Below are 23,975 nucleotides of genomic sequence, written 5' to 3' on the forward strand. Positions count from 1 at the left end.
ATTTCGTAGTCAGCATGGTCCGGGTGCACGGATGTTTATAGCACGATATACATATACTGCAGCTACATGTTCTTAAGGTTGTTGATGAGCTCTGCCTGCTTCTCTCTTTCGTTTGATTTGGACTCCAGCGGGTCAAGAGAGCGAATATCGCCCAAAATGTCTTTCGTTTTTCCAAAGTAGACTTCTTGGAGCAGGTTCCTCAGTCTGCTTTCGATATCTTCCACTAGCGAACCCAGGTTCGAGACGTGAGAAGCAGAGTCTTTGAATTGCAATTCTTTCGAAGTTTGTCTGGTGAGATTTCCACTTAGATAGATATTCAGGTCGTCGGAGTTGGAAATGTCTAAGATCACAGTAGATGTCACCTTATATGTTGCCTTCTGGTTTGCGCCCGGAAGAACCTCAAAAACATGGATCGAGTCCCACGATCCTCCATCTTTCGGATTAACTGTATCAATGGTTTTCTTCAGCAGAACGACACCAGCAAAACCGATTGTGCCCGAGGCATCCACATCCTCTTCCTCAGAATCCCAAAAGTAGACACTAGAAATTCCTCCCTCGTAGTATAGTTCGCGATATATGTCAAATGATTTGTTAGCGAAGATCTCAAGTTCTCTCAAATGGCTGGAAGGATGTGGAGCCTCATCTTCATCGTTGATCTTTGGATAGAAAACGTTCGACCACGGTGACCTATACGAATCGCCGTCTCTGTTGTAGTCGCAGCATAGGTATGTTTTTCCCGATTCCTCACAGCGTGCTGTTTTGAGCGGAGTATCAACCGAAGACAGCAAATCTTCAGCTAGGTCAGGCTGTAGACGGCATATGTTGTCTAGATTTTTACTGATATTCTTTGGATCCAACCGCCTGAGCAGGTCCAATGATGCATCCAGTTTCTCCTCGGACTATGATGTTAGCCAATGCAGGCAAATATTGTTTGTTCTTACCATTGCAGAAGAATAATACGTTGTTCAAATAAATCAAACTTATTTACCCAAAAAATAAATGGCGGACATATTATTTAAAAGCTATTAAGTTCACCATGGCAATTGAGCTACTCTCCTTTTTGCCACAGGCTCCCGGATATCTACCAAAATGGCTATTTTTCGTAAGTGCTTACTTTCAGATTTACTAACTCGAAGATATCTGCTGTCAGCGTTTTCAATTCCGTCCAAACCTATGTCAACATTGATCTGACCAAACGTGTCTATGAAGGCAAGCCGAGCGAGGTCACGCCATTGTCTGCACGCACATTTGGAACTTGGACATTATTGGCTGCTATTGTGAGAATCTATGCCTCGTATAACATCTCAAACCCTCAGATCTATGACATGTGTCTTTACTCGTACGTTCTAGCAGGTCTCCATTTTGGCCTCGAGTGGCTAGTGTACAAGACTGCAACATTCGGAAAGGGCTTGCTGGGCCCATTAGTTGTCGCTAGCACCTCTATTGTTTGGATGGTGTCGCAGAGAAATGAATACTGCAACTGATATGTCAAATATTTGATTAAGAACAAATATACGAGTTCAATGTTTTGTAGGGTCCTGTAATTTGAGCACGTCAACGGCAGGTCCCAGAAGTCTTTGAAATCCGCTCTTTCCAAGAGTGACGACTTTCAGTGGACTAGTGGCTTTGACGGTTGCTTGTCTCGGAGAATCATATAGTAGTGCAAGCTCTCCGAAATAGTCACCCTTGTTAAGTTTCGACACCACACCCTCACCTGATTTGATAACATCTGCAGTTCCACTCTCAATGAAGTAGAAATTCTCACCAGCTTCTCCCTCTGTCACGACATTTTGCCCAACAGAGTAGAATTCCGAGTTGAGTGCGTCTGCAAGCTTCGAGCGCTCGTACGACGACAGAGATTTGAGGAGAGGAATCTCTTTGAGGAAATTCTCGTACATGGATCTTTTCTTGGACGTTCCTTCCAGCAGAATTCTTCTGAACGTCATTCTATCCAAAGCCCACAAGATACAATCGGTCTGAGCAACAGCAGTTGCTGCTCTAGGCGAGTTATACATGAGAGCCAATTCTCCAAAAGAGGAGCCAGGTCCAGAACTGTTAACTTTCTGGCCGTTCACGAAAAAGTCAACTGTTCCTTTCTCAACGACATAAAAGAAATCTCCTTCATCTCCCTGTCTGATGATCTCTGTTCCTTGAGGTGCGCGCTTCTCTTCCAGAGCAAATATAATTGTTTTGAGCGAGTCTTCGTCCAATTGACTGAACAAGAAGTTCTTGACGACACTGGCATTTAATCTTTGTAACTGCTCGGATGTGAACTGATGCACAGGAGGTTTCCATCCATCTTCTCCAAATGTCTCAGGGTTCAGAGCTTCTGCAGAAACGCTTGTTCTCCTGTTGGCGTTAATTCTCATGGTGGACTTTGCAGCCGACGCAGCAAAGCCCGAGTAATTGGTACTGTTGAAAGGTTGAGCGCCGTCCGTAGGACTCAATGCGGCACCCGATGACGATGCGGAAGTATGGAATGGCGAAGCCTGAGATGACTCAAAAGATGTCTTGAAAAGACCTGCAGATGGCTCCCCAGATGATATTGCGTGAGGATCCTCTGACTCGAGGGTCTGGTGTTTCGTGTGAGGGTCATTATCCGAAAGGGTGTTCTTAAACTGAGGAACTGACTTGCGCTGTACATCGCGGGCAATCTCATCAGTCGAAGGAAAAAGTGTCAAACCCAAGGTATCAGCTTTCTGCTTTTGACTCCACAAATATTGTCTTTGTTGTTGTAATCTGTTGCCAAAGTAATTGTAACAAAACTGAAGCACATCTGTTGGGTTCTGTGTCTTGAATTGCCTGTCAAGCTCTTCGAGCTCCAGTTTGTATTGTTGGAAGTTGGACATGGCAATTAAAGATATTTTTTAATTTGCCTTTTATTTCTTCTCAAGCTGCTTATTTCAGGTCGAAATTATAGACACGGCAGATACAACATCCGTACACCAAATAGCATATCAACTGGAATTGACCATTGTGCATAAAGCCGAATAAGGGCAGGCTCGACAGCAAGAAACCCCTCCGACAGCTCAATTGGACATAACTACTTATATCGATCTCCACCAAAACATATTTAGATACCACAAATATTACGGGTAGATTGGCCTGATCCCAAAGAGATTTATTCTATTGTTAAAACTATTGTTTGTTTATCTGGTATCGATAAAATAGCGAACATAACTAGGGATTTTTTAAACTTTTTTACGTTTATTTTATATCATGACTGTTGACTGGTCCAAGTATCTCAGCCATGAAGCAACCCTTCGTGAGCCATCTGTGATGAAAATGATGGGTAGATTTGGAAAGATTATTTCATTGGGAGCCGGACTGCCTCACCCTGACTGTTTCCCCCTGAAGTCGGTTAGTTTTGATTTCCTCTCGCCAAAGACCGGATTTTCGTCAACAGAAAAAGTTGACGTCCCAGACAACGAGTTGTTATATGAGGCCCTGCAGTATACTTCAGGTAGAGGAACCTCGTATTTTGACGAGTTTAGCAAGAAACATATCGAAACATATCACAAACCACTTTACAATGATTGGGACATTGTTGTCACTGCCGGAGCTACACAGTCTCTGGATGCCGTGTTGCGACTACTTTGTGACCCGAACGAAGACACCATCCTCTCTGAAGAGTTTACCTATCCTGCTTTTTTGGAGACCTGCAGTCCAATGAGGTTGAAAGTGTTCCCTGTTAAAGTAGACGAGCACGGTGTTTGCCCAAAAGATTTGGACAAATTGTTGGTTGATTGGAGTGGACCTCACAAGAAACCCAAGCTCATTTACACCATGCCCGTGGGGCAGAATCCACTTGGAATCACTATGTCGCTTGAAAGAAGGGGTGAGTTCTATGAGGTTTGCAGGAAGCACGATTTGATCATCGTGGAGGATGATCCATATTACCATTTGCAACTTGACTACGAGGAGAAGCTTCCAAGTCTGTTGAAATTTGATACTGATGGAAGAGTCATCAGATTCGACTCGTTTTCCAAGATCATGACGCCGGGTGCCAGATGCTCAATTGTGACTGCAAACAAGGTATTTGTTGATAAATTAGTGGTGCACAACGAAGTTAGTATTCATTCCTCGGCCGCTCCATCTCAACTGATATTGCACGAACTTTTGAAAACGTGGGAGGCCCAGGGATTTGAGAAATGGGTGGAGCATTTGGGTAACCACTACAGAAAGAGAAGAGCCCTGCTCAATAGCGCATTCGAAAGGTTCCTGCCAAAAGATCTCTGCTCATGGAACCTACCTGACTCCGGAATGTTTCTGTGGGTTGAGATCAAACAGGAAGCTTTTGCAAAGCCTGAAAACATACCAGCAAGTCAATGGGCTACAGAACTGGAAAACATGATTTTTGATGCCAACATTGATAAGGGTGTGCTTCTGGCCAAGGGCCACTGGTTCATGGTCGACCAAACCCTCCAAAAAGTTGGTTTTAGAGCAACTTACGCCTTTGCCGAGGAAGAGGAGCTTGTGGAAGCCAGCCAGCGCTTTGGTGAAGCTCTAAGATCTATAAATGCAAAACTAGCTACATAAATTAATTTTAGCACCCTGCAAAATTGGGACGAGTCCCGATTCTAGAAAATCCGGAGAAGTTGTCAAAATAAAATAAATTATTTCCAACAAGAGTGACAACGCATCCACAATTCACTTATGAAAGTCAGCCGTCCAATCATTCTTCTGTTTCTTTCACTGGTCTCGTATGCGGCGGATGTTGAGCGCAAAGACTTTTTGCCATTGAGTCTTGAGTCTGACGCCTTTTTCGAGCAATTTAACGAGACATGGGCTTCTAGGTGGAAACCTTCTCATAGCAAGCGCGATGACAATTTTGTGTATCGAGGCGAATGGGATGTTGAAGAGCCAACTGTAAACCCTGGATTGAAAGGCGACAAGGGTCTTGTTGCAAAGACAGAGGCTGCCCATCATGCTATCAGTGCAAGATTGCCTACTCCTTTCGACAACACCAACAACACCTTGGTGTTGCAATACGAGGTCAAGTTGCAAAAAGGTCTTGAATGCGGTGGCGCATACATCAAATTGTTGAGCCAGGAAGGCGGAGTTAGTGACTCGGTTGAGTTTAGCAACGATACTCCATACCAGGTCATGTTTGGTCCTGACAAATGTGGAATGTCCAACAAGGTCCATTTTATCATTCGCAGAAAGAACCCTAAAACAGGTGAATACGAGGAGAAACATCTCAAAGTGCCTCCAATGGCAAGGATCGTGAAAACATCTACACTTTACACGTTGATAATTAAGCCTAATCAAGACTTTGAGATCAGAATCAATGGCGAAGTTGCAAAAGCGGGCTCACTGTTGGATTCCAGATACTTTGAACTCACTCCTCCTAAGGAAATCGATGATCCTAACGACGAGAAGCCAGCTGACTGGGTTGACGACGAACTGATCCCAGACCCTAATGCTGTCAAGCCGGAGGATTGGGATGAAGACGCTCCTTATTTGATCCCAGATCCAGACGCAGTCAAGCCAGAAGACTGGGATGAGGATGCTGAGGCATACATTCCGGATCCAGATGCAGTCAAACCTGAGTACTGGGACGAGGAAGAGGACGGAGAGTGGATTGCTCCGAAAATCCCGAACCCAGCTTGTGAACAGCACGGCTGTGGACCATGGTCTGCGCCAAAAATCAGAAACCCAGATTACAAAGGCAAATGGACCCCAGAATTGATTGAGAACCCTGATTACAAGGGACCATGGTCTCCAAGAAAGATCCCTAACCCAAACTACTACGAAGACCCAACTCCTTCGAATCTTGAGCCTATCGGTGCATTGGGATTTGAGCTGTGGACTATGACTGACTCCATTATGTTTGACAACATCTATCTGGGTCACTCTATCGAGGAGGCAGAGTACATTGGCAACAACACCTTCCTTCCAAAGGTTGAGATTGAAGAACAGATAGCTGCTGCCAACGCTCCTCAAGCCAAGTATGATGCTGAGGAGCCTGAAATTCAGGTTGAAGAGCAATCTCTGGTTTCGGACTTGTTGGATAAATCAGTCGATAGAGTTTTGAAAGTTTATGCTTCTGGAAAAGCATATTGGGCCGACTTCTTGGATGATCCAACCAAAACTCTGCTGAACCGCCCTGGCGAGGCATTTTTCTTTGCTTCCGTGATTGTGGGCACTATTACCACCACTTTTGCTATATCTGCTACCATTATCAGTATATTTGCTACTTTGTTTGCTCCATCTGCTCCTCAGCCAGTCAAAAGAAGCGAGGCTAAAGAGCGGATTGAGTCTGTTGAAGAGAAGGCTACCGCGTCCGAATCGAAGATCAATGAGACAGAAGCTGTCAAGAGAGGATAGTTGTCTCTAGTCTATAAAATTAATTTTCAATGCATGGTCTTCCGATTTCTGTAAAGTGTTGGTGTAGCCTCATGGAGTTTTTGATCATTGGCCACCACCAGTTGACCTTTTGGCATTTGACGCATTTGCCTTTCACGGGAGTGAGCGGAAGAACGGAATGGGAGAGCGGCTCAGAAACAACATCTTTAGTCATCTCTTCTGCCCAGCATTGGACATGATACAGAGCGTGGCAGTCTTTGCTAGCACAGAACCCTAGCACGTCCTCAAACTGATCCACCACTCGATGGCAGACGCAACATTTGCGAGTGTTATTTTCCTCCAATTTTTCCAAAGAAATTTCAAAGTAGTCCTCCTCTTCCTTCTCCAAGGATTTTACAAATGCCTTCATTTGTTCGTAATTTCCACCTTCTATTAATTTTTGTTGATTTTCCTCAAAATCAAGCTTCAAAAGGACAGACTCCGAGACTGCAACGTTGTAGCGATTGACGACCCAAATGTCATATATGGCCTTTTGAAAAATTGCAACTCGAAGTCCCATGCGTCCAAATGCGTGCGCGCTCAGTAACAGTTTGAGATTGGCTATTTTTATATGCACACTGCTGCCACTATTTCTCGTTCCTATACGTTTCTTGACCGGAATATGTCGCGTCTGGTAGGCATAATGCCACGCGTACTCAAACTGTAATGCTGAAGTTTTCGACGGAAACCCATAAACAACCAAAGTCATTTGCCATGGTCTTAATCCGTTTTTCTTCGTTCTGTCTGCTCCACCAACGGCCAGCTCCCCGTTATGCTGTCGAAGTCGTCGGTACGGATCAGGGGTCGAGCCGATGTAGAAGGAGTTTTTTTTCGCTATCGATCGAAGCAAATACACGCAGTAAAACCTTGGAGGGTACTGGAGATTCTGGGACATGTAAAAATACAAGAATCTCCATAATCTCCAGGATCAAATTTATTTATATCAGTCGTGTACGCGTATATATTATTTGTTTACAATTTCTGATTTTTGTTTTAAATCTTTAATTTTAACTCAACATGGCTCGTCCCAGTGCAATTTACAGATCATCGCAGCCGACAGCAATACCGCGTACTCGTTACAAATTCCCCATTCTTGAGACAAGAGAACTTGTTTCCCTGTTTGATACGATGGATTTCAATGTTAGCGAAGAGATGCTGACGAAACCCACACCAAGTTTTATGAAAAGCTTGATCGAGCAAATCATGGACAAGTTTCTATATGTTTCTCCCCACTCTCTGAAGCAAAGAATTCAACAAATGGAAAGCAATGAAGACGATGACCAGGAAGGACTCCAGAACTCGTTGAGTGTTGTTGCTTCGCAAAGAATAATGTACAAGTTTTTGTGCGATTGTGGTGTTGAGGACTTCAGCATTCGAGACATGGCAAAACCTGAACCAACTCGTATCCGTATAATATTGAGCGCTCTGATAAACTACGCGAGATTTAGGGAGGAAAGAATGGGCGATTGTGAGCAACTGCTTGTCTCCAGTGAAAATACGCTATCTCAATATAAACACGCGTTGAAAATCAACAACTCGCTCAAGTCCACCTACGAGGACCTGACAAACAAGATGTCAAGACAAGGGTACAATGAGGACGAAATAATGGCTAAGAACCAACAGTTGCAGAATGAACTTAAGGCTCTCACCGAAACTCAACAGCAGTTGGCGGCCGCACGCGCAGAATACAAAACGCAAAAGTTTGGTCTCATTCGAGAACTAGAGAATCAAAATTCCCTCTTGCTGGAGTGCGAAAAAGAGTTGGAAAGACTGACTCCTTATATTAGAGAGTCTCCAGAAAGCGTGAAAGAAGTCATTGAGAGCTTGAAAGATAGTTTGGCGAATGAACAAAAGCATTTGACTGAACTAGAGCAGAGATCGAAAAATATATCCATCTCCATAGACTCGTTCCAGCAACTCACACACGAATTCCGGAACTACCATCGCGTACTGGAAGAAATACAAACTGAACTCAGTAAACAAGAAAAGTCAACAGAGTCCATTCAGAATATGCAAGACGAAATTCAACGAATGGAAGTGGAGCTTAACGATAAATCTAGACAGATTAGCCACCTGAAGAAACAATTGAATTCCCAAAAGGAAAAGCTCGCCGCGTTCAAAGAAAACACGAGACAAAAGTTGTTGCAACTCGAAGATAAATTGAGAGAGCTAAGAGAAGAAAGGTCCCAATTGATGGAAAGGAAATCTGAGGAAGATGAAATCATCAGAAACAAAGAGAATGAGGCCATCGATTGGGAAATGCAGTCCGAAAAACTCAAGAAGGACTTTGAAGCCGAGTGTAAAGGTGCCAGCTACGAGATGAATGAGCTGAACTCCAAAATCAGCTTCTACATTGACGAAATGGCCAATAGGATCAACCAATATGCAACAGAATCATTCTAATCATTATAATGTACATTATTAGTTGTTATTGTCCACATAAAACAGCTGGACGAAATATTCTTTGGTATCGCCGTCCCAGAAATCCCAGATCCGCCCCTCTGTCATATCGATCGATTCGCTTGGAATCTTGAATCCAATATTCTCATACGGCTCGCCACTGACAACCAGATACTGGAACTTTGTGTCTAGTGGTTCTATCTTTTGCTCGAAACACGACATTAAACGGTATCGGGGCCTTACGTTTCGCGCTATTTCCGGCATTTGTATCTGAAACAGGAGCCCTTTTTGAAAAGTCTCTGGATCTCTAATTTTGCTGACTTTGTATGCTGGTCTTCCAATTTTTGTATACTTCTTTTTAGGAACCGCAGATATCCCAACAACCTTACCTGGTTCAGGCTTAGTGGGCTTCTTATCCATTTCGGCTCTTTTCATTAGAGCGTATTGATGCTTTTTGCCATGGGTATGTGTTAAATAAGAACTTTCCGATAAATGTGTGGTTAGACAAAGGCGACATTCTAACATGCCCAGATGATTCTTAAAGACATAAGGGTCATTGTCTAGATCGATCTGAGACAACATCAGTTGTCTCAAGCGCTCACGACGGTACTGATTGGTCTCTGCATCGCCTGCAATGCCACCACTGCCCTTTTTAGAGCCAACTCTATTCTGATAGTCCATAGAGTGTTTAAAAGGTTAGCCAAAAAAAAAAATATAAAAACCATGTTCAAAAAGAATGAAGGATGCGAGGTTCGAACTCGCGCGGAATTTAATCCAATAGATCTTAAGTCTACCGCCTTAGACCACTCGGCCAATCCTCCAGAATATCGGAAATTTTACTCATGGTTACCACATAACTCGCAGCCGGTGACTGCTCATGAATATACGAATCAATCTATAGATGAGGCACATTGAGACTTGTCAAAAGCATGTTCAAGACGCTGAACAGACCCTCTCCAAGAACCAATCCGCTGCTAAATATAATCAGACGAACTCTGGCGTCAGAATTCCCGGGAGTAACTTTGCGGAGCCAGAAGTACGAAACCAGTCCTCCAACAAACCGTGCAAGAGTGAAGGAGGGCACGTTGTAAATTCCAATTCCCACAGGGACTCCACTAGGAAGAAATTTGATGTACTTGTGCCACTTGTTTTCAGGAGTAACAGTGTTTTTCACAAATGAAATAACTGCAAAAACGATACCCAACACTATGGCAAACTCGAAAACTTTTGGAGGCAGTCCTGAACCGTTCACGAGTCTTGCGCAATCAATCCAAATTACAGCCGTGGGGATCTTGAACATTTGACTTGGAATGTCATAGATGCTATTGTACAGTTTGTACATCACAGCACTTAACAACACGGAAAATAGCGATCCATAAATTTGCGCAATAAACTGTGCTTTTGGGGACGCTCCAAGGAGGTATCCAGTTTTTAGATCTTGCAGCAAATCGCCCGCTTGTTGCGTTGCGGCCTCGGAAATGGCCCCTGAAATGAGGTTGATGAGGATTGCGCCAGGTTGAGATTTTGGTATTATCAGTGCGAAAATCAGCTGTGACAGTTTTCCAATCCCACTAACAGGGTTCAGATCTGTCTCTCCCAGTGCTCTGACACCGAGAACAGACAAAAATAGAGATAGTATGATTGCTGTTACGATGGTGTAAATTGGCACAACTGGACCGAAAACCAATCGCGTGCACACCACACATGCAACCGACGACACAATTAGCCCAACAATGGTGACTGTCGCCGATATTTGGTGAGACTCGTCCAGATCGACGTATGTGGAGCGGTCGCTGAATTGATCAGTTTCGGGCAACGACGAGGAAGAATTCTTCGGGGTATGGTCATTCGACCCCTCGCCGTGATAAGTGCTGCTTGAAATATCTTCATCAGAAGCCACCTCATTTTCATCAATCAGTCTTTCCAGCTCCTCATGTGGAGAATCAACGGAGCCCGTTCTGGAGAGGGGTCTAGAGGAAGGTGACTGATATAGTGACGCTAGCGACTTGACAACGATGACGAGAAACGAGATAATAGAGTCGCTGATCATGATGGCCAAACTAATCCACATAATCCAACCCTCGGCGCCCTCTTTCCAGTCGTCCACGGGTCCAGGAGCCCAGCCCATATATTGTGCTAAAGGACTGAGAATACACCAGCCAAACACCATGCCGACCATCATGTAGGCCGTTGTGGTGAATCCCATGATCATTCCCTGGCCGATGTATGATGGGGATGGCTGAAAATTGATCAGATATGATTCTGAGATGGTTTTGCCGAGAATTGGTATACGTTTTATTTGAGGAACAAAATAACCAACAACGGTATAAATAGAGGAGACACTCGAGGTCGCCGCGAGAAGTTTGATGTTCGTCTGGTATGTTTCGACCTGCTGGAGCTGGCACAGATCTTGCGACTCGATGATTGTGATGTTGTTCGGCGTTGGAGGTCGTTCAGGATGATTCTCGTGTTCTTCTGCAGATGAAGACTGTTTAGGCTGTGATTTCATTTGGGACTCGACGTTGAGTGTTGTTCCGTGAAAAACAGATATGAGGGTGGCAGTGGCGCTGCCGCTTGGAAAAGCCAGCTTCTCCTTGATGATGAATTGTTTTCGAAGAGGCACAGCGAAAAAGACTCCAAAAAAAGCCAGTCCAAAAGCCCAAGTCACTAGCTTCCACAGTTGAGACAGGTCGATTCCGGACTCTGAGCCGCTTTCAGCGTCGGTCATGAGTTTCTCAATGGCTGGAATGATGCCAATAAATCCATACGCCAACGGTCCAGTGGCAACAGCAACTGCGACACTCTGGACAAAGACGTTTTCAACGTCTGTGAAATGACAGTGAAGCCGAGGCTGCAATGTTTTGAAAATTGAGAACCCAAGTAGCGCTGATGGTAGCGACATCATCGAAACCCAGCCCGTTTGCAGCCCGAATTGAAAGTTGGAAACAAGAATCACAGAGCCGATAACAAGACCGGCTATCGTGGACCGCAAAGTGACCTGTGGTAAAGCGGCTTTGGATTCCCAAGGCATGTCGTTGGGGAGTTTTGTTGTTATTGGCATGGCAAAGGAAGTCGACTCTGCAATGTGGGCAGACAGTAGCCGGGGATAAAGAATGAAGAGGTGGAAAATTTGCTGACTAAATTACGGAAACGGAGAAAATAATCTATCGCTTTGCTCTATTTTTTTAGGTAAAGATACTTATCAGGTTTACGGCTGTGCAGAGCAAAAAAATCAGCGTTTTCATGCAAACAAAATGTACTTAAGGATGTCGCTCAAGGTAAGCACCCCGACCAAGCGGCCTTCATCGTCCACGAGAAACAGACGGTGAAGACGGGACTTGCGTATTGTCTCTAGAATCACACACAGATTGTCCTTCAGCGTGCAGGTGTACACTCCTTCGAAATCGTCAGATCGTTTCATGAGTGCCTCGCCCACGCTCAGCGACAGATCTGCGTACATCCCACCTTTGATTAGCGAAAGAACGTCTACGGCCTCGTAAACATTCACCAGCTTATTTTGCTCGTCAACGATCGGAACAGAGCTCACAGAGTGCGAAATCAGCATATGGATGACGTCCATCACGGGGGTTTCCATTCGAACGGCCGACAAGTTCTGGGTTGTTCCGATGTTGAGCTCGCTCAGCGGTTGCAGCAGCATATGGGCCTCCTTGCAATTCATACTAACAAATTTAAGAATCCGGTATTGCGTGAGCACAGACACAACTATCTCTCTATTTGTCTTCTCGTCCTTATCAATCAAGGGAATCCGTCTTGCAGAGCTCTCAATCATCTTCACACACGCTTCATACAGTGATTTGAATGGGTGGATAGAGATTGTTTCCAGTTGCGGGACATTTAATTTCTTCTCCACGTCGCGCAAGCCATCGAGTGTCAAGTTATCCACAAACTGAAACTGGTCTGGGTTTTGAGAGTAATACTGGATCACGTTAATGAAATCTGTGGAAGTGAGTAATCCCGCAAACTTGGAAGTTTTGCTATTCCATAGTGGAGCGGAGACAATGCTGTTTTGTAGCAAGATGTTTAGTGCCCGTTTAACCAGCAACGAAGTCTCAAAAACAATTAATCGGTATGACACCGGAAGAACGTCGAATGAATTCTTGCTCTGGAGAAATGTGCGAATCGCCTTCAAGGCAACCTCCTGGTCTCTTCGAGTCTCCTCAGAGCTTGGGGCCCCCGGATTCTCTTGTTGCATCTTTATTGCGTATGTTAAATGCTGTTGTTTCTCCCTCCTTTTTTTTGTTCACCAAAAAAAACCAAGTTACCCGGACGAATCACAGAACTCCGTACTTCTCCAGCAACTGTCTCCTCTTTGTTTCTCTGATCAGTTCCTTCTCTTTTTCTTTGTCATTCATTTCCGGCACGTCTGCTATTGGCGACGCTTCAGCCACCGAATTCTGGCTAGGCAATGGCTCTCCTAAGACGAATTTCTCACTGTCTTTCTTCTGCTTTGTGTTTGCAAATCGTTTCTGCTTTTCAAACTCCTCAGCTTCGCCAGATTCCTGTCGAACGAATTCGCCTTCTTCGTTAAGAAACTTCGATTTGTTGTCCTCTTTTGTGGTCTTTTCGATTTGTTCCTCCTGCTCCGTGATGCCAACACCCTCCAGATACTTTGCCTTTTCATCCAAAGCTCTGGTTGGAATATTTGTGCCGCTAGCGGTCATGGTCTTGGAGTTTGCCACAGCTTCGGCAATGCCCAACTCTTCCATCTCTGCAAGCTCGTCCTCGTCGTACTCATGGTCCTCCACAGCCGTTTGCTTGATCCGTTTCTGCTCGATTTCGCGCATGGTCTTAAGATGCTCTTCGTAGTCTTCCTCGTTACTAAAGCCGTGCCATCGATCTCGTTTAGTTTCCCAGTCTTGAGTGTCTTTCTTAACCCGAAGAACCTCTCCAGACCTGCTTTTGGGCTCTTCTTTGCGATATTTGAAGCTGATTTTACGCGGTTTCTCCAGACAGTCTTTTTTCGAATGCTTGGTGCTGCCGCAGTTCTCGCAGCCTCCCTTTTTGAGCAGCTTCCGTCGTCTTTTGATTTCCTCTGTCACAAAATCGTATTCGTCCTCGATTCCTGCGCCCTTTCGAGGCTCGCTGTTCGGCACAAACTCTGCGTCCGGGTCAAGACGCTGATGTCGTAGTTTGTCCACAGATGCAGGCTCGGCCGCTCGTTTCCTGCGCAGGTTTGAATCAACCTTGAGCGCGTCTTCCTCGTAGTACCAGGGTTTACTCGAGATGTAGTTTGGAATGTAGTCAGTCACTGGTTTTCCTGTGTCGTCGTATTTCGATTCATCCTCAGGGATTGGTGCTCCAAAATGGTTGTAGCCTGGGTGATCGGTATCCATAGAATAAATAAGATAAATTTATTTAAACGGAAAAGGCTGTGCTGAAAATTTTATTCATGAAGAAAGTGCAGACCAAGACGTTTGTCAAGAAGCTGGCCTCGACGGATCGCAAGACCAGAGACCATGCTTTGGAGACTCTGAAGAAATATCTTGGGGCTAGAGCAGATGTCCGACCCCTCACGCTGCCTGAATTTGAGAAATTATGGAAAGGATTATACTATACGATGTGGTTCAGCGATAGACCACGGCCGCAGCAGAGACTGGCAGATGACCTTGCCAAGCTCTTCTCCCAATGTATCTCCAAGGAGCAGTTCTGTTTGTTTGTTCAGGCGTTTTGGGCAGTTGTTTGCAAAGAGTGGCCTACTTTAGACCAATGGAGAGTGGACAAGTTCTACTTGTTGATGAGATATGTGGTGCGTGAGTGCTTCGTGAGGCTACAAAAGGAAGAGTGGGACCTGGAATTGCTTGAAAATTACATCAAGTCGCTTGAAGCCGACGTTCTGAGTGGCAGACCAGCAGTTCCTCCCGGAGTCACATACCATGTGGTGGATGTTTATTTGGACGAGCTGGAGCACGTGGTTGTTGGCGACGAGGAGGATGTTGAGGCAGAAAAGGCCAAAGAGAGATTTGATGATGTTCCTCTTGCAGAACTTTTGCAACCATTTGAGAAGCTGCAGAAAGACGCTCTGATGAAGACTCTTCGCAACAAGGTGCGGGATGATCTGATCAGAGACGAGAGATTAAAGACATGGGGATACACAGAGAACAAGAGCGAGGAACAGGAGGAAGACGAAGAAGAGGAGGAGGAAGAATGGACCGGATTTGACTAATTATATAGTGGCAGAATAAATCTTCGAACGAGCATTAAAAATTCGTTTACCCTGCTTTTTTTCGTTGATTATTTTCCATTAGTTGTTATGGCTGAGTTCGATAAGCTGACCGAGGCTCCTGTGGAGTTTCTCAAAGAAGGTTCCCAATTTGTTGCCAAGTGCACGAAGCCATCTAAGAAGGAGTACCTGAGACTGATTCGTGCCGTGGGGCTTGGTTTTTTGATGATGGGCGTTGTTGGATACGCCATCAAGCTGATCCATATTCCAATCAGATATCTGATTGTTTAGTGCGGATATTGAGGGCGTGAAAGGTCGGCATAGATACGAAATGGCTTTGCCGTACTCTACAGGATCTGAATAAATTGTATTAATGCTCACCACGTAGCGAACTAGACGTAGCGTAGTAGACAAGTAATGGTGCTGAGTTAGCTCGTACGCGCAGCCTCGGCACATTGAGCTCAGTTCGTCTCACTTGTGACATCTTCGCCGGTTTGTTTTGGCGTTGACGTTTGCTTTGGCGACATCACCGTATTTCTGTCGTCGCCGTCGCGACTTTTTTCCCCATGAGTTTCTCTTCGCTTTTGACACAGATCACCGGAAAAGGCACGCAGACGCCCTCTTCCGGGGTCAAACAGACACCTAACTTGTCTGTAAGCGTGTCTGTGCCGAAATCGGGCGGTGAAGTGAAGAAACCGCCGACAACGGCCAAGAAACCTAGCCGTTCTGTTCTGACCACTCCGGCACCAGACCCGGCCGTACAACGGCTCAAGGAGGCGAGACGACGGGAAAAAGAGAAGCAGGAGGAGCAGAAACGTCAGAAACGGCTCGAGGCGTTGAAGAAGCGTGACAGCGAGCGCGAACGACTTAACAGACAGAAGCCTGTGCCCAAAAAAGACGCAGCGAAGAAGCCAGTTGCTCCGGCACGGCCACCGCTGCCGAAAATGTCGTTCAAGGAGCTAATGTCCCGGGCGGAGACCGTCGACAAGAACAAGCTGGTTTATGCGCCGATCAAGATGGAGACGAGGAAGAAGGACACTAGCAAACAGCCCGAGAGAAAGTTTGCACAGCCTTCGACGGCGCTGTTGCAGAAGCTATCTAAGCGGGAGAAGCCGAACGTTGCAAAAAGAGAAAAACGGCCGGTGCAGCGGAGCGTGCGCACGGACAGCTACGGCATCGAGGCGGACTCTGGAGACGAGGACGAGGACTCGTTCATTGAGGACGATAGTCTGGACGATTTTGTTGTGGACGACCCGCGCGAGCGCCGACGCGACTATAATAGCGACGAAATCTGGCAGCTCTTCAACAGAGGCAAGAAGCGGCAGTACTTTGACGACGATGACGACGACATGGAGGCCACGGGTGCCGACATTCTGGAGGAGGAGGAGCGGGCGCTGCGGCAGGCGCGGCTCGACGACAAGCGCGAGGAGATGCTGGAGCGCAGGCTGAAGGAGGAAAAACTGAAGCGAAAGAGGGTGTAATGCATTAGTCACTATATTCGAATTCGTAGCCTTCGGAGTCGGAATAAGCGGCGGCATCGCCGTCGCTCTCGGCTCCTAAATCGCTCGTAGACGGGTCTTGCAAAACAGGCGGTGCTACAGTATCCTGGGGCAGAAATCCACCAGAATCGACTTCCTGGGAAATAGGTTCCTCCGGGACAAACCCGCCTGCTGTGTCTTGATCGTCCTGTGACACCGGCTCGTGCTGACTTACAGATGGAACGTTCTCGTCTGAGTCTTCGCCTGAGTCCTCGCCTGAGTCCTCTCCTGAATCTTCCACCAATCCATGCTCCCTATCTAATCGCTTCGAAATCCGCAGCTTGGCTAGCACCACGGCCCACACACGCAGTGCCGCAGCTTCGCGACGTTTGCGAGCCGTCTCCTCTTCCTCCTCCCTCAGATACTCGCACACTGCCTCGACGGCCTCTTTATGCTCCGCCAGAACAACAATGCCAGCAATTCGCACGCTGACGCTTGCTCCGCGGCCCCTGCTACCACTACCAAAGTCAAAACCCACCGCCGCAGGCGCATATTCGATTTCGAGCAGTTTTGCGGCCTTCTCGGCCTGTTTCTCCGGAATGTGCACCGTTCCCTCGGGCAGCATCCATGGCTGGTATACGTCGATGTTGCCATACGAGTTGCGCGGGATCTTGCCGTCCACGATGGGTGGCGGAACGTACTTCTCCGTCTGATGCTCTCCATACAGTCTCACGTCGTCGTCATCATCATCTGGCCGCTGTTTGCGCTGCTCTCGCACCTTGAGCGGCTGCTCCCCGATCTTGAGCACCCTGCCCCGTAGAAACCACGCCTTTGCAGACCGCACGGTAACCACGTTCGAGCGACGGTAAACCGGCACCAGCTCGCCCGCCTTTCCGGCCTTCGTCTTCTTGCGGATTGTTCCGCAGCTGATCTTGGGCTTCAGCACCTCGTTCGCCTTCAGCTGCTCCTCTAGCACGTACACCGGGTGGTTCACAAAATCCTGAATCGAGTTGGGCATACCCTCCTTGAGCGAGCGCTCTTCAAACTCGACCTGCTCGTACTGGTCGATTTTGTTGCTCGCGAGCCGGCGCCGTGAGTTTGCGCCACGCAATAGCTTGTCATACCAATCCTGGCCACGCGGGTCTCTCGTAATACGCTTCTTACGCGTCTTGGCGTTGAAATGCACGCTGTAGCGCCGCGTGACGTCGCGAACGCCGCCCAGCCGGTCGTACGCCAGCACGTACGTGGTGTTGTTGGGCCACTCGAACTTGGACCGCGTGCCGACGTTCTCGATGTATCGCTGGACGATAGGGTCGATGCTGGTGAACCGCTTGCTGGCGCTGTCCCAGACCTCGCACCAGAAAACAGGGTACTGTACGTCGTCCTGTGTTTCTGGCCGGAAATTGGTGTAAACGGGCCTGTTGACGCGCAGAGCAGAAAGCAGCCGCTCGTGCTGCGACGCGGTCTTGCGCCGGCGCGGCGAAGATTTGGGAGCTGGGCTGGTTTCTTTGGAGGGCCCATTGGACGGCGTAGACGATGCCAGGACGGCCAGGTTGGTAAAGTCTGGTGGCTGGAGCGAGAATACGAGCCGGCAATTGATGTCGAGCGCACGCAGCAGCGCCACAAAGCCCTGCGCCGCGAGGTCGCGCGAGCCGCGCCGCTGCTCCATCCGCCTGATGAACCGTGTCTTCGTCACGTTCTCGCCCTGAACAGCCGGCTGCTCCCACAGTTTCGCAATCTCCTCCCACGTCTTCTTGTACAGTCCCCGGTGGCGCGCCTCGAGTGTCCAGCTCCGGTACCAGTACTGCATCAGGTGGCGCAGCAAGTCCAGCAGACGGCGCGACTTGGCCGCGCTGGTCACGTCGGCACGCTGCTGCTGCTCGTGGAACTCGTCTACCTCTGCAAGCAGCTTGCCCGGCACCTGGCCGCGCAGCACGCGCAAAACCTCGGGCGAGCTGCACCAGGTGTTGCGCACCACGCCGTGGGCCACCATCGCAAACAAATACAGCATGTGCAGCGTTTTGCGGAACATGCGCTCGTCGGCCGACACGAGGTTCTGTTTGCGCGTCTGTTTCGTCGGTCGCGAGACGGAAACTGTGATTTCCTCGGACAAGTCTGCACGGTTGAGATCTGGGGCCGGACCGCTTAGATCGACGTCCTCGAAATCCTCGTCAAACTCGCTGTACTCGTCCTCTTCGCTGTCCACACTAATCACCTCTGTGCCGACAGGTTCGGTTTGTGGTGGCTGCGGCGACACCGAGCTTCCGTCAGAAACCTCGATCACCGAGTCGTTTGCGGTCTCGATTTTCGCTCGCTTGTCGTTGCCCGACTCCCGCTCGTCGCTGCGGCTTCGACGCCCGCCGCGCCGTTTCAATGGCCGTCCAGACCCCTCAGAGCCCGTGTCCGAGCCGCTCGACTCCCGCAGCGCCTCAGCAAGCATCTCCCGATACTCCTGAGAAAATCCATGAGACATATTTATTTTTTCCAGGCTGTGTTTGTGGAGAAGTATGTTAAGATTGGTTCCGACGCCGCTGCGCAGGGCCACCGTCGCAGGCTTTGTGCGCCACCAGCACACAATCCAGTCTACACGGACACTGCTAGAGTTTATCAATGGCAGGATGGATAAAAAACAGCCTAAGGGGCCGTCTTCAGAGACTCCAGAGAGCGTCTCTTCAATACTCGTATCAAAATACTCCTCGTCGCCGTACTATAGAATAGGCCCCTCCCCGGCCTCCAGCTACTCAGGAAGCATCCAGGACACTCTACTAAGCTTGAATCACACCCCAGACAATACAGATTACCACAAAGACCTACGGAAGCTGGCCGACGAGGAGTCTGTCCTGAGTCTGCTGCTTCATTGCATGGTTTCGGCAGTTGATCCCCAGTACAAAAATGCGCCGGCTGAGAGTCTGGCGCTGTCGTTCTCGGGCAGAGTTGATCCTGTGCCGCTGGTTGTGGAAAAATCTGCTTTGGAAACGTTTATTTTCCGCCAACACTGGCACGCTATCAGCTCCAGCAAGACGACGCGAATCGCGTTCCAGCTGCTAAAACAGAAACTCAACCAGACAAAGGGCTGGGAGGTTGCCGATCTGTCTGATAACGAGGTCCTCAACTGGATAAACAGCATATTTGCGCCGAATTTGTTCCGTTCTATTTACGCTCTGAAAAATGCGTCCAAAGTGCCTGTTTCGGTGATATACGACATTCTGCTCCGCCAACCGCAAAATAAGCAGGAGTTCTACTCGCTTGTCGAGCTTTACAAGCATTGGGGCCAGGACGTGGTCTTTTTGGACCAGGAAAAATGGTGGTATCGCAGCCAGTTGCAGGAACCTACAGATCCCATGTTTGACCGGAAACTGCTGCTGCCGCCGGTCTTTTCAAACCTCTACTTTTTTGCGCTACGCGAGAGTCCGGACGCGCTAGAGAACATACTGGACGTGTTTCTTTTGGGCAACTCAGCCGAGCTTGTCCCGCAAATAAGAGAAATTTTATGGCACACCGCTCTGGACATTTCTGGCGAAAATAATAGCTGGCCCTGCAAACACTACTATCAGGCACAGTCAAAGCTGATTGCGGCCATCAACGCGGCGAACGAGAGCTCGGAGAGCGACTTGGTGGATTTCAACACCATGCTTGTGGCGTCTGTGATCTCGTACTTCAACGACCGCGATAAAGCATACCAGCTATTTAAGGCAGCACAGGCCAAATTCGACAGATGGCAGCTTGACTCGTTTGACATCGACGGATTTGAGCGCGTGCTGAGCCAGCCACGACCGGCTCCGTCGCACACGATCGAGGAACTACGCCGGCTACGCACAGACTTCAACGTCAAGTCGCTCTGTACATCCATTCTTCTTCTCCACACTCAGGATGACCCGTCCTGGGGCAGCGAGTTTGCCGATCAACTCATCTCCCTCGTGTCATCTCTTGACAGAAAGCTCATAGAACGGTACCCCGAAATATGGCTTTTTGTCGTCTACAAGATCTTCACCACAAACGTGTCTCCCAACCGTCACCAGAAAATCTGGAACCATTTTGTTGCAAAAAATAATTTCGACGTGAACCATAGAGCAGTGGACATTCTCATAGACAACATACCGTCGCGCAGCAGCCTGGTGCAGCTTCTGGAAGCTGGCGATTTTGCTTTGGACAACATCAATCTTGCTCACCTTGTCGCCAAGTTGTATCTTTTCAGTAAGCTATGTGTGCCTCCAAAAAAATCAGGACCAGCTCGAGAAAATAATTTAATTGACCGCTACGAGCGTGAACAGGATTCCATACTGGAGGAGCGTGCTCTTCGACAGAATCTGTCTATTGGGGTTTTTGAGACACCCATCGAGCTGGCACGGGCACTTTTCGAGCAGGACCACAGCTCGCGACAAATGGTAGCTAAGCACCTTTTGGGCGAGTGTCTGATAGATCCCGCCCGCGCTCATACCAGATATCAACAATTTCTTGCCGAGAACAGCCCGCTTGCGCTGTCATCGCTGTTTCTGGCTGCCCTAAGGCTTCGTGAGCTTGAGAGTTACGATTCTGTTTTTTGGGACGATAAAACAAAACCTCTAGATTTTGCTATACACGAATTCGAGCTCAGAACCAACCAGGCGTACCAGGACAACCCAGATCTCATGTATCCTACAGAGAACCTTCTGCTGGTTTATATAAAAGCCTTGGGAGAGTTTGAGAGGCGTGCCGAGCTGGCATCTTTAATATGGAAACTGGTGGATCTGCGGTTTCCAATGACAGCCGAGCTATTTGAAGCGTATCTTTCATACTTTACAAGGAACGACGCTAAACAACTGATCCATGGACTCAACAGGTATGCTGAATACAGAGCGTCGCTGGCTGAAGTGCGGACAGAAGGCGAACTGGCGAAATTAAAACAAACTCGCCGTGTTAAATTCAGGGACGGCAGTTTTACCAAGTTCCTCGATGCACTAGATATTAACTGGGACATTATTAAATCGTGGGACTGGCCAGGAAAATCTCAGACTTGAGCTTGCTCTTTGCTCGCTCCCTCCGGCTCCTCCAGGTCTTCCAATTCCTCGAGCTCCTCAGGCTCCTCCTTATCCTCCTTTCTGATTACTCGGAACCGAATGTACCATATGGCTTGGCTTAAATACAGCCCGGCCTCCAGGGCCAGAACGACAGCGAACTGGATCATTCCCAGCACGTCCAGCTCGCCCACAAGGGTCCCGGCCATGGAAAAAATGGCCCCTGCAGAGTCCATCATTAGAAATATAAAATTGATTCCAACGACTCGGCCGTTTCTCTTAAGCAACTCGTAGTATGGGGGCAAAAGTCCAAGAGCCAGGAACACGGCGGCGATGATCCCAAATACCGTGGTTGGCCACGTAATTCCCTCCTTGTATAATCTCTTTAATGGAATACCAAATCCCAGCTGCATTGCTAGCGACGTCGAGAGATAGCAAAAGCCGTACAATAAGACCCGTTTAAGCGGCGTATTGTATGGCGGGTAGTACATGCTTTGCAGCCAGGCTATAGCGCAAAGGAGCGAGAACATCTGGGGCTGAAGCTGGTATGGGATGTATGAGTCAGACGTGATGAAGTAAATGCCAAAGGGTATGCCTGATAAGACCCATAGGAACATAAAGACCGGGGGAAAACCGGTGGCATCCTTGCGCTTCCATAGAAAATATATCTGAGGAGACAGCTGGATGCACCATAGGACAGTGCCGATCGTGCTCAGGACGTTGGCAGCAGTGTTATTACCCATGGCCTGAAGAAGGACGACGGACTTTTTTATAGTCTTGAAAACCGAGCCGCATGGAAATTTGGCTCTTGGATTGCGCGGGAATTGAAAAATCTACTTGGTATTATCTTATATGCAGGTTGGCTCTACTCCAGCCGAGCTAGGTGGCTCACCAGGTCTTCCAAATACGGATCGCCGCCCATCTTTTCGACCTCGCGATGCAACAGAAGCAGATACTCGTCGTTGGGCCCAGACTCGCCGGCAGACTTGTGGATCACCTTTGCCGTCGTCTCGACGTCCTCTGGCCCCACAAACGACTCGTTGTCGACCGTTCCGATGTAGATCATCGACTCGACGATGTACCTGCCGTTTTCGCACGGCAGACCCTGCAACACGTCCTCGTGGCCACAGGGGTCTGTCACGTTGAAGTGGATCTTGTGGATCGTGTAGCCGTCTTTTTCCCTGAAATCGAGGTATTTTGTTGCCATGGCTGCATATTGCGGCGGAATGTAGTAAATGCATCCCCAAACTCGGAGCTCGGAATAGAGCTGAGCACTGTCATTGATGATCTCCTGTGCCTGTGCGTTGTCTGCCAGCTCGTATTTCAAAATATCCGGCTTAAATTCCGGCGTGTCCACGATCTTGTCACTCGGGATAATTGTCACCACACGGCCCTTCTGTTCGGGAGTGCCCCTGTTGTCGTAACTGCTCTGCCAGAACCGTCTGGCGTAGCCCTGTATGTAGCCAGGAAACCTGACGAACTCGCGCGAGATGTCCAGTTCGTGGAGCGGCGGCTTCCACAGCAGAGAGCCATAGCCGACGACCCAAAGCGGCGAGTCTCTTGTCATGATTTATTTATAGGAGACTGACACCACAGTTTTGTATTTTTTTATCTTTTTTTTTTTTATTCCTTTGTAGACCCCAGTCTCTGGCCGCGGCCTTGGAACGCGTTGTTGGACATTCTGCGCAAAAACGAGGTTTGTGTCGCGGCGCTCTTTGCCGGCTGCTTGGCCTGGAACATCATTCCGTACGGCCGCTGGAAGATGCGCGAGTTATAGTCAATGCCCGTGAGCTTCGAGATAGTCGTTCTGAGCCACACGGGGGCCGGTAAATACCCCTGCGAATAATACCACACGTTGTGGGTTGTCGTGGTGGCAGTGGTGCCGACGCGGTGAGGTGGCTCCAACATCTGCTGCCCTGTGATGACCGACATAAGCGGCCCGAGCGAGGCGGTCTCGATGCAGTTGTAAATGTACGCGGCGCACATCCCAATGAGGGCCTGGAAAAAACTTGCTCGACCGTCGACAAGCAAACGGAAGCCCAGAAAAACAGCTGGCAGCAACGACGCCTTGATTTGCATAAAGTAGAAGTTGACGGTCTGGTCGTAGTTCGCCACACACCATGTGTATGTGAGCGCAGAGAGCAGCGAAGGGGTGGACGAGATCAACGGCGGCGCAATGAAAAATGTTGCCAGCACTATTATGGGCAGAATAATTAGATGGTAGTAGATGTAGTCAGGCAGGATCCTAGAGAATTTGCCCTCCTCGAGGCCCCGCGAAAAACTGTAAACCATGTATATCTCAGTCAGTCCCTGCATTGGCTGCGGATGGGGCACGAGCAGGCCCGTGAAAATGCGGTAGAACTGCCACTCGTTCCAGACAGCAGGCCAGTACCATACAAACGACATATACGGCACAACGTTGAGCGCGTTCAGCGCACACATGGCCAGCGACGTGAGCGTGATTGTGCGTGTGACCGGCGGAATCGCAGAAACAAATCTATGTCAGTGCAATTGGGCAGATACTTACTGTGCTAGTTCTGACATGGGAAAATACGAGAAAGTGTTTTTTTTTTG

The 23,975-nt window shown here is 48.2% G+C and overlaps 17 protein-coding genes and 1 non-coding gene across 18 annotated transcripts; 7 read left to right on the top strand and 11 right to left on the bottom strand.

Annotated features, from left to right (window-relative positions):
* Positions 1-62: 62 nt before the first annotated feature.
* On the bottom strand, positions 63-944 carry HPODL_05298 (F-actin-capping protein subunit beta; the record flags this gene model as incomplete). Its single annotated transcript, XM_014078084.1, has 2 exons — positions 63-899; positions 942-944. The coding sequence occupies 2 exons, from the start codon at positions 942-944 to the stop codon at positions 63-65; spliced, it is 840 nt and encodes a 279-aa protein (XP_013933559.1).
* A 576-nt stretch (positions 945-1,520) lies between these two features.
* HPODL_01573 (cAMP-dependent protein kinase regulatory subunit) lies at positions 1,521-2,849 on the bottom strand (the record flags this gene model as incomplete). Its single annotated transcript, XM_014078085.1, has 1 exon — positions 1,521-2,849. The coding sequence occupies one exon, from the start codon at positions 2,847-2,849 to the stop codon at positions 1,521-1,523; it is 1,329 nt and encodes a 442-aa protein (XP_013933560.1).
* A 370-nt stretch (positions 2,850-3,219) lies between these two features.
* On the top strand, positions 3,220-4,539 carry HPODL_01574 (aminoadipate aminotransferase; the record flags this gene model as incomplete). The annotated part of the gene is made up of 1 exon (XM_014078086.1): positions 3,220-4,539. One exon carries the CDS (start codon positions 3,220-3,222, stop codon positions 4,537-4,539), a length of 1,320 nt encoding a protein of 439 aa, XP_013933561.1.
* Positions 4,540-4,656: 117 nt separating this feature from the next.
* HPODL_01575 (Calnexin) lies at positions 4,657-6,330 on the top strand (the record flags this gene model as incomplete). Its single annotated transcript, XM_014078087.1, has 1 exon — positions 4,657-6,330. The coding sequence occupies one exon, from the start codon at positions 4,657-4,659 to the stop codon at positions 6,328-6,330; it is 1,674 nt and encodes a 557-aa protein (XP_013933562.1).
* A 19-nt stretch (positions 6,331-6,349) lies between these two features.
* Positions 6,350-7,243, bottom strand: HPODL_01576 (uncharacterized protein; the record flags this gene model as incomplete). The annotated part of the gene is made up of 1 exon (XM_014078088.1): positions 6,350-7,243. The coding sequence occupies one exon, from the start codon at positions 7,241-7,243 to the stop codon at positions 6,350-6,352; it is 894 nt and encodes a 297-aa protein (XP_013933563.1).
* A 122-nt stretch (positions 7,244-7,365) lies between these two features.
* HPODL_01577 (kinetochore protein NUF2) lies at positions 7,366-8,751 on the top strand (the record flags this gene model as incomplete). Its single annotated transcript, XM_014078089.1, has 1 exon — positions 7,366-8,751. One exon carries the CDS (start codon positions 7,366-7,368, stop codon positions 8,749-8,751), a length of 1,386 nt encoding a protein of 461 aa, XP_013933564.1.
* Positions 8,752-8,769: 18 nt separating this feature from the next.
* HPODL_01578 (Splicing factor 3A subunit 2) lies at positions 8,770-9,429 on the bottom strand (the record flags this gene model as incomplete). Its single annotated transcript, XM_014078090.1, has 1 exon — positions 8,770-9,429. The coding sequence occupies one exon, from the start codon at positions 9,427-9,429 to the stop codon at positions 8,770-8,772; it is 660 nt and encodes a 219-aa protein (XP_013933565.1).
* Positions 9,430-9,485: 56 nt separating this feature from the next.
* On the bottom strand, positions 9,486-9,569 carry HPODL_05445. Its single transcript has one exon. It is a non-coding gene; the product is annotated as a tRNA-Leu (tRNA).
* A 74-nt stretch (positions 9,570-9,643) lies between these two features.
* HPODL_01579 (protein of OPT family transporter) lies at positions 9,644-11,779 on the bottom strand (the record flags this gene model as incomplete). The annotated part of the gene is made up of 1 exon (XM_014078091.1): positions 9,644-11,779. The coding sequence occupies one exon, from the start codon at positions 11,777-11,779 to the stop codon at positions 9,644-9,646; it is 2,136 nt and encodes a 711-aa protein (XP_013933566.1).
* A 210-nt stretch (positions 11,780-11,989) lies between these two features.
* Positions 11,990-12,961, bottom strand: HPODL_01580 (5'-AMP-activated protein kinase subunit gamma; the record flags this gene model as incomplete). Its single annotated transcript, XM_014078092.1, has 1 exon — positions 11,990-12,961. One exon carries the CDS (start codon positions 12,959-12,961, stop codon positions 11,990-11,992), a length of 972 nt encoding a protein of 323 aa, XP_013933567.1.
* Positions 12,962-13,040: 79 nt separating this feature from the next.
* On the bottom strand, positions 13,041-14,102 carry HPODL_01581 (Pre-mRNA-splicing factor SLU7; the record flags this gene model as incomplete). Its single annotated transcript, XM_014078093.1, has 1 exon — positions 13,041-14,102. The coding sequence occupies one exon, from the start codon at positions 14,100-14,102 to the stop codon at positions 13,041-13,043; it is 1,062 nt and encodes a 353-aa protein (XP_013933568.1).
* Positions 14,103-14,158: 56 nt separating this feature from the next.
* On the top strand, positions 14,159-14,932 carry HPODL_01582 (Rrp1p; the record flags this gene model as incomplete). Its single annotated transcript, XM_014078094.1, has 1 exon — positions 14,159-14,932. The coding sequence occupies one exon, from the start codon at positions 14,159-14,161 to the stop codon at positions 14,930-14,932; it is 774 nt and encodes a 257-aa protein (XP_013933569.1).
* An 87-nt stretch (positions 14,933-15,019) lies between these two features.
* HPODL_01583 (Protein transport protein SSS1) lies at positions 15,020-15,220 on the top strand (the record flags this gene model as incomplete). Its single annotated transcript, XM_014078095.1, has 1 exon — positions 15,020-15,220. The coding sequence occupies one exon, from the start codon at positions 15,020-15,022 to the stop codon at positions 15,218-15,220; it is 201 nt and encodes a 66-aa protein (XP_013933570.1).
* A 275-nt stretch (positions 15,221-15,495) lies between these two features.
* HPODL_01584 (uncharacterized protein) lies at positions 15,496-16,410 on the top strand (the record flags this gene model as incomplete). Its single annotated transcript, XM_014078096.1, has 1 exon — positions 15,496-16,410. The coding sequence occupies one exon, from the start codon at positions 15,496-15,498 to the stop codon at positions 16,408-16,410; it is 915 nt and encodes a 304-aa protein (XP_013933571.1).
* A 4-nt stretch (positions 16,411-16,414) lies between these two features.
* On the bottom strand, positions 16,415-18,847 carry HPODL_01585 (DNA repair protein RAD4; the record flags this gene model as incomplete). Its single annotated transcript, XM_014078097.1, has 1 exon — positions 16,415-18,847. One exon carries the CDS (start codon positions 18,845-18,847, stop codon positions 16,415-16,417), a length of 2,433 nt encoding a protein of 810 aa, XP_013933572.1.
* Positions 18,848-18,914: 67 nt separating this feature from the next.
* HPODL_01586 (putative secreted protein) lies at positions 18,915-21,404 on the top strand (the record flags this gene model as incomplete). Its single annotated transcript, XM_014078098.1, has 1 exon — positions 18,915-21,404. The coding sequence occupies one exon, from the start codon at positions 18,915-18,917 to the stop codon at positions 21,402-21,404; it is 2,490 nt and encodes an 829-aa protein (XP_013933573.1).
* Positions 21,405-22,266: 862 nt separating this feature from the next.
* HPODL_01587 (Cation transport regulator-like protein) lies at positions 22,267-22,968 on the bottom strand (the record flags this gene model as incomplete). Its single annotated transcript, XM_014078099.1, has 1 exon — positions 22,267-22,968. The coding sequence occupies one exon, from the start codon at positions 22,966-22,968 to the stop codon at positions 22,267-22,269; it is 702 nt and encodes a 233-aa protein (XP_013933574.1).
* Positions 22,969-23,024: 56 nt separating this feature from the next.
* Positions 23,025-23,945, bottom strand: HPODL_05299 (putative membrane protein; the record flags this gene model as incomplete). The annotated part of the gene is made up of 2 exons (XM_014078100.1): positions 23,025-23,898; positions 23,929-23,945. The coding sequence occupies 2 exons, from the start codon at positions 23,943-23,945 to the stop codon at positions 23,025-23,027; spliced, it is 891 nt and encodes a 296-aa protein (XP_013933575.1).
* Between the last annotated feature and the right edge of the window lie 30 nt (positions 23,946-23,975).

This window comes from Ogataea parapolymorpha, chromosome VI, assembly GCF_000187245.1.
Source record: "Ogataea parapolymorpha DL-1 chromosome VI, whole genome shotgun sequence".
In the NCBI taxonomy this organism is placed as follows: domain Eukaryota; kingdom Fungi; phylum Ascomycota; class Pichiomycetes; order Pichiales; family Pichiaceae; genus Ogataea; species Ogataea parapolymorpha.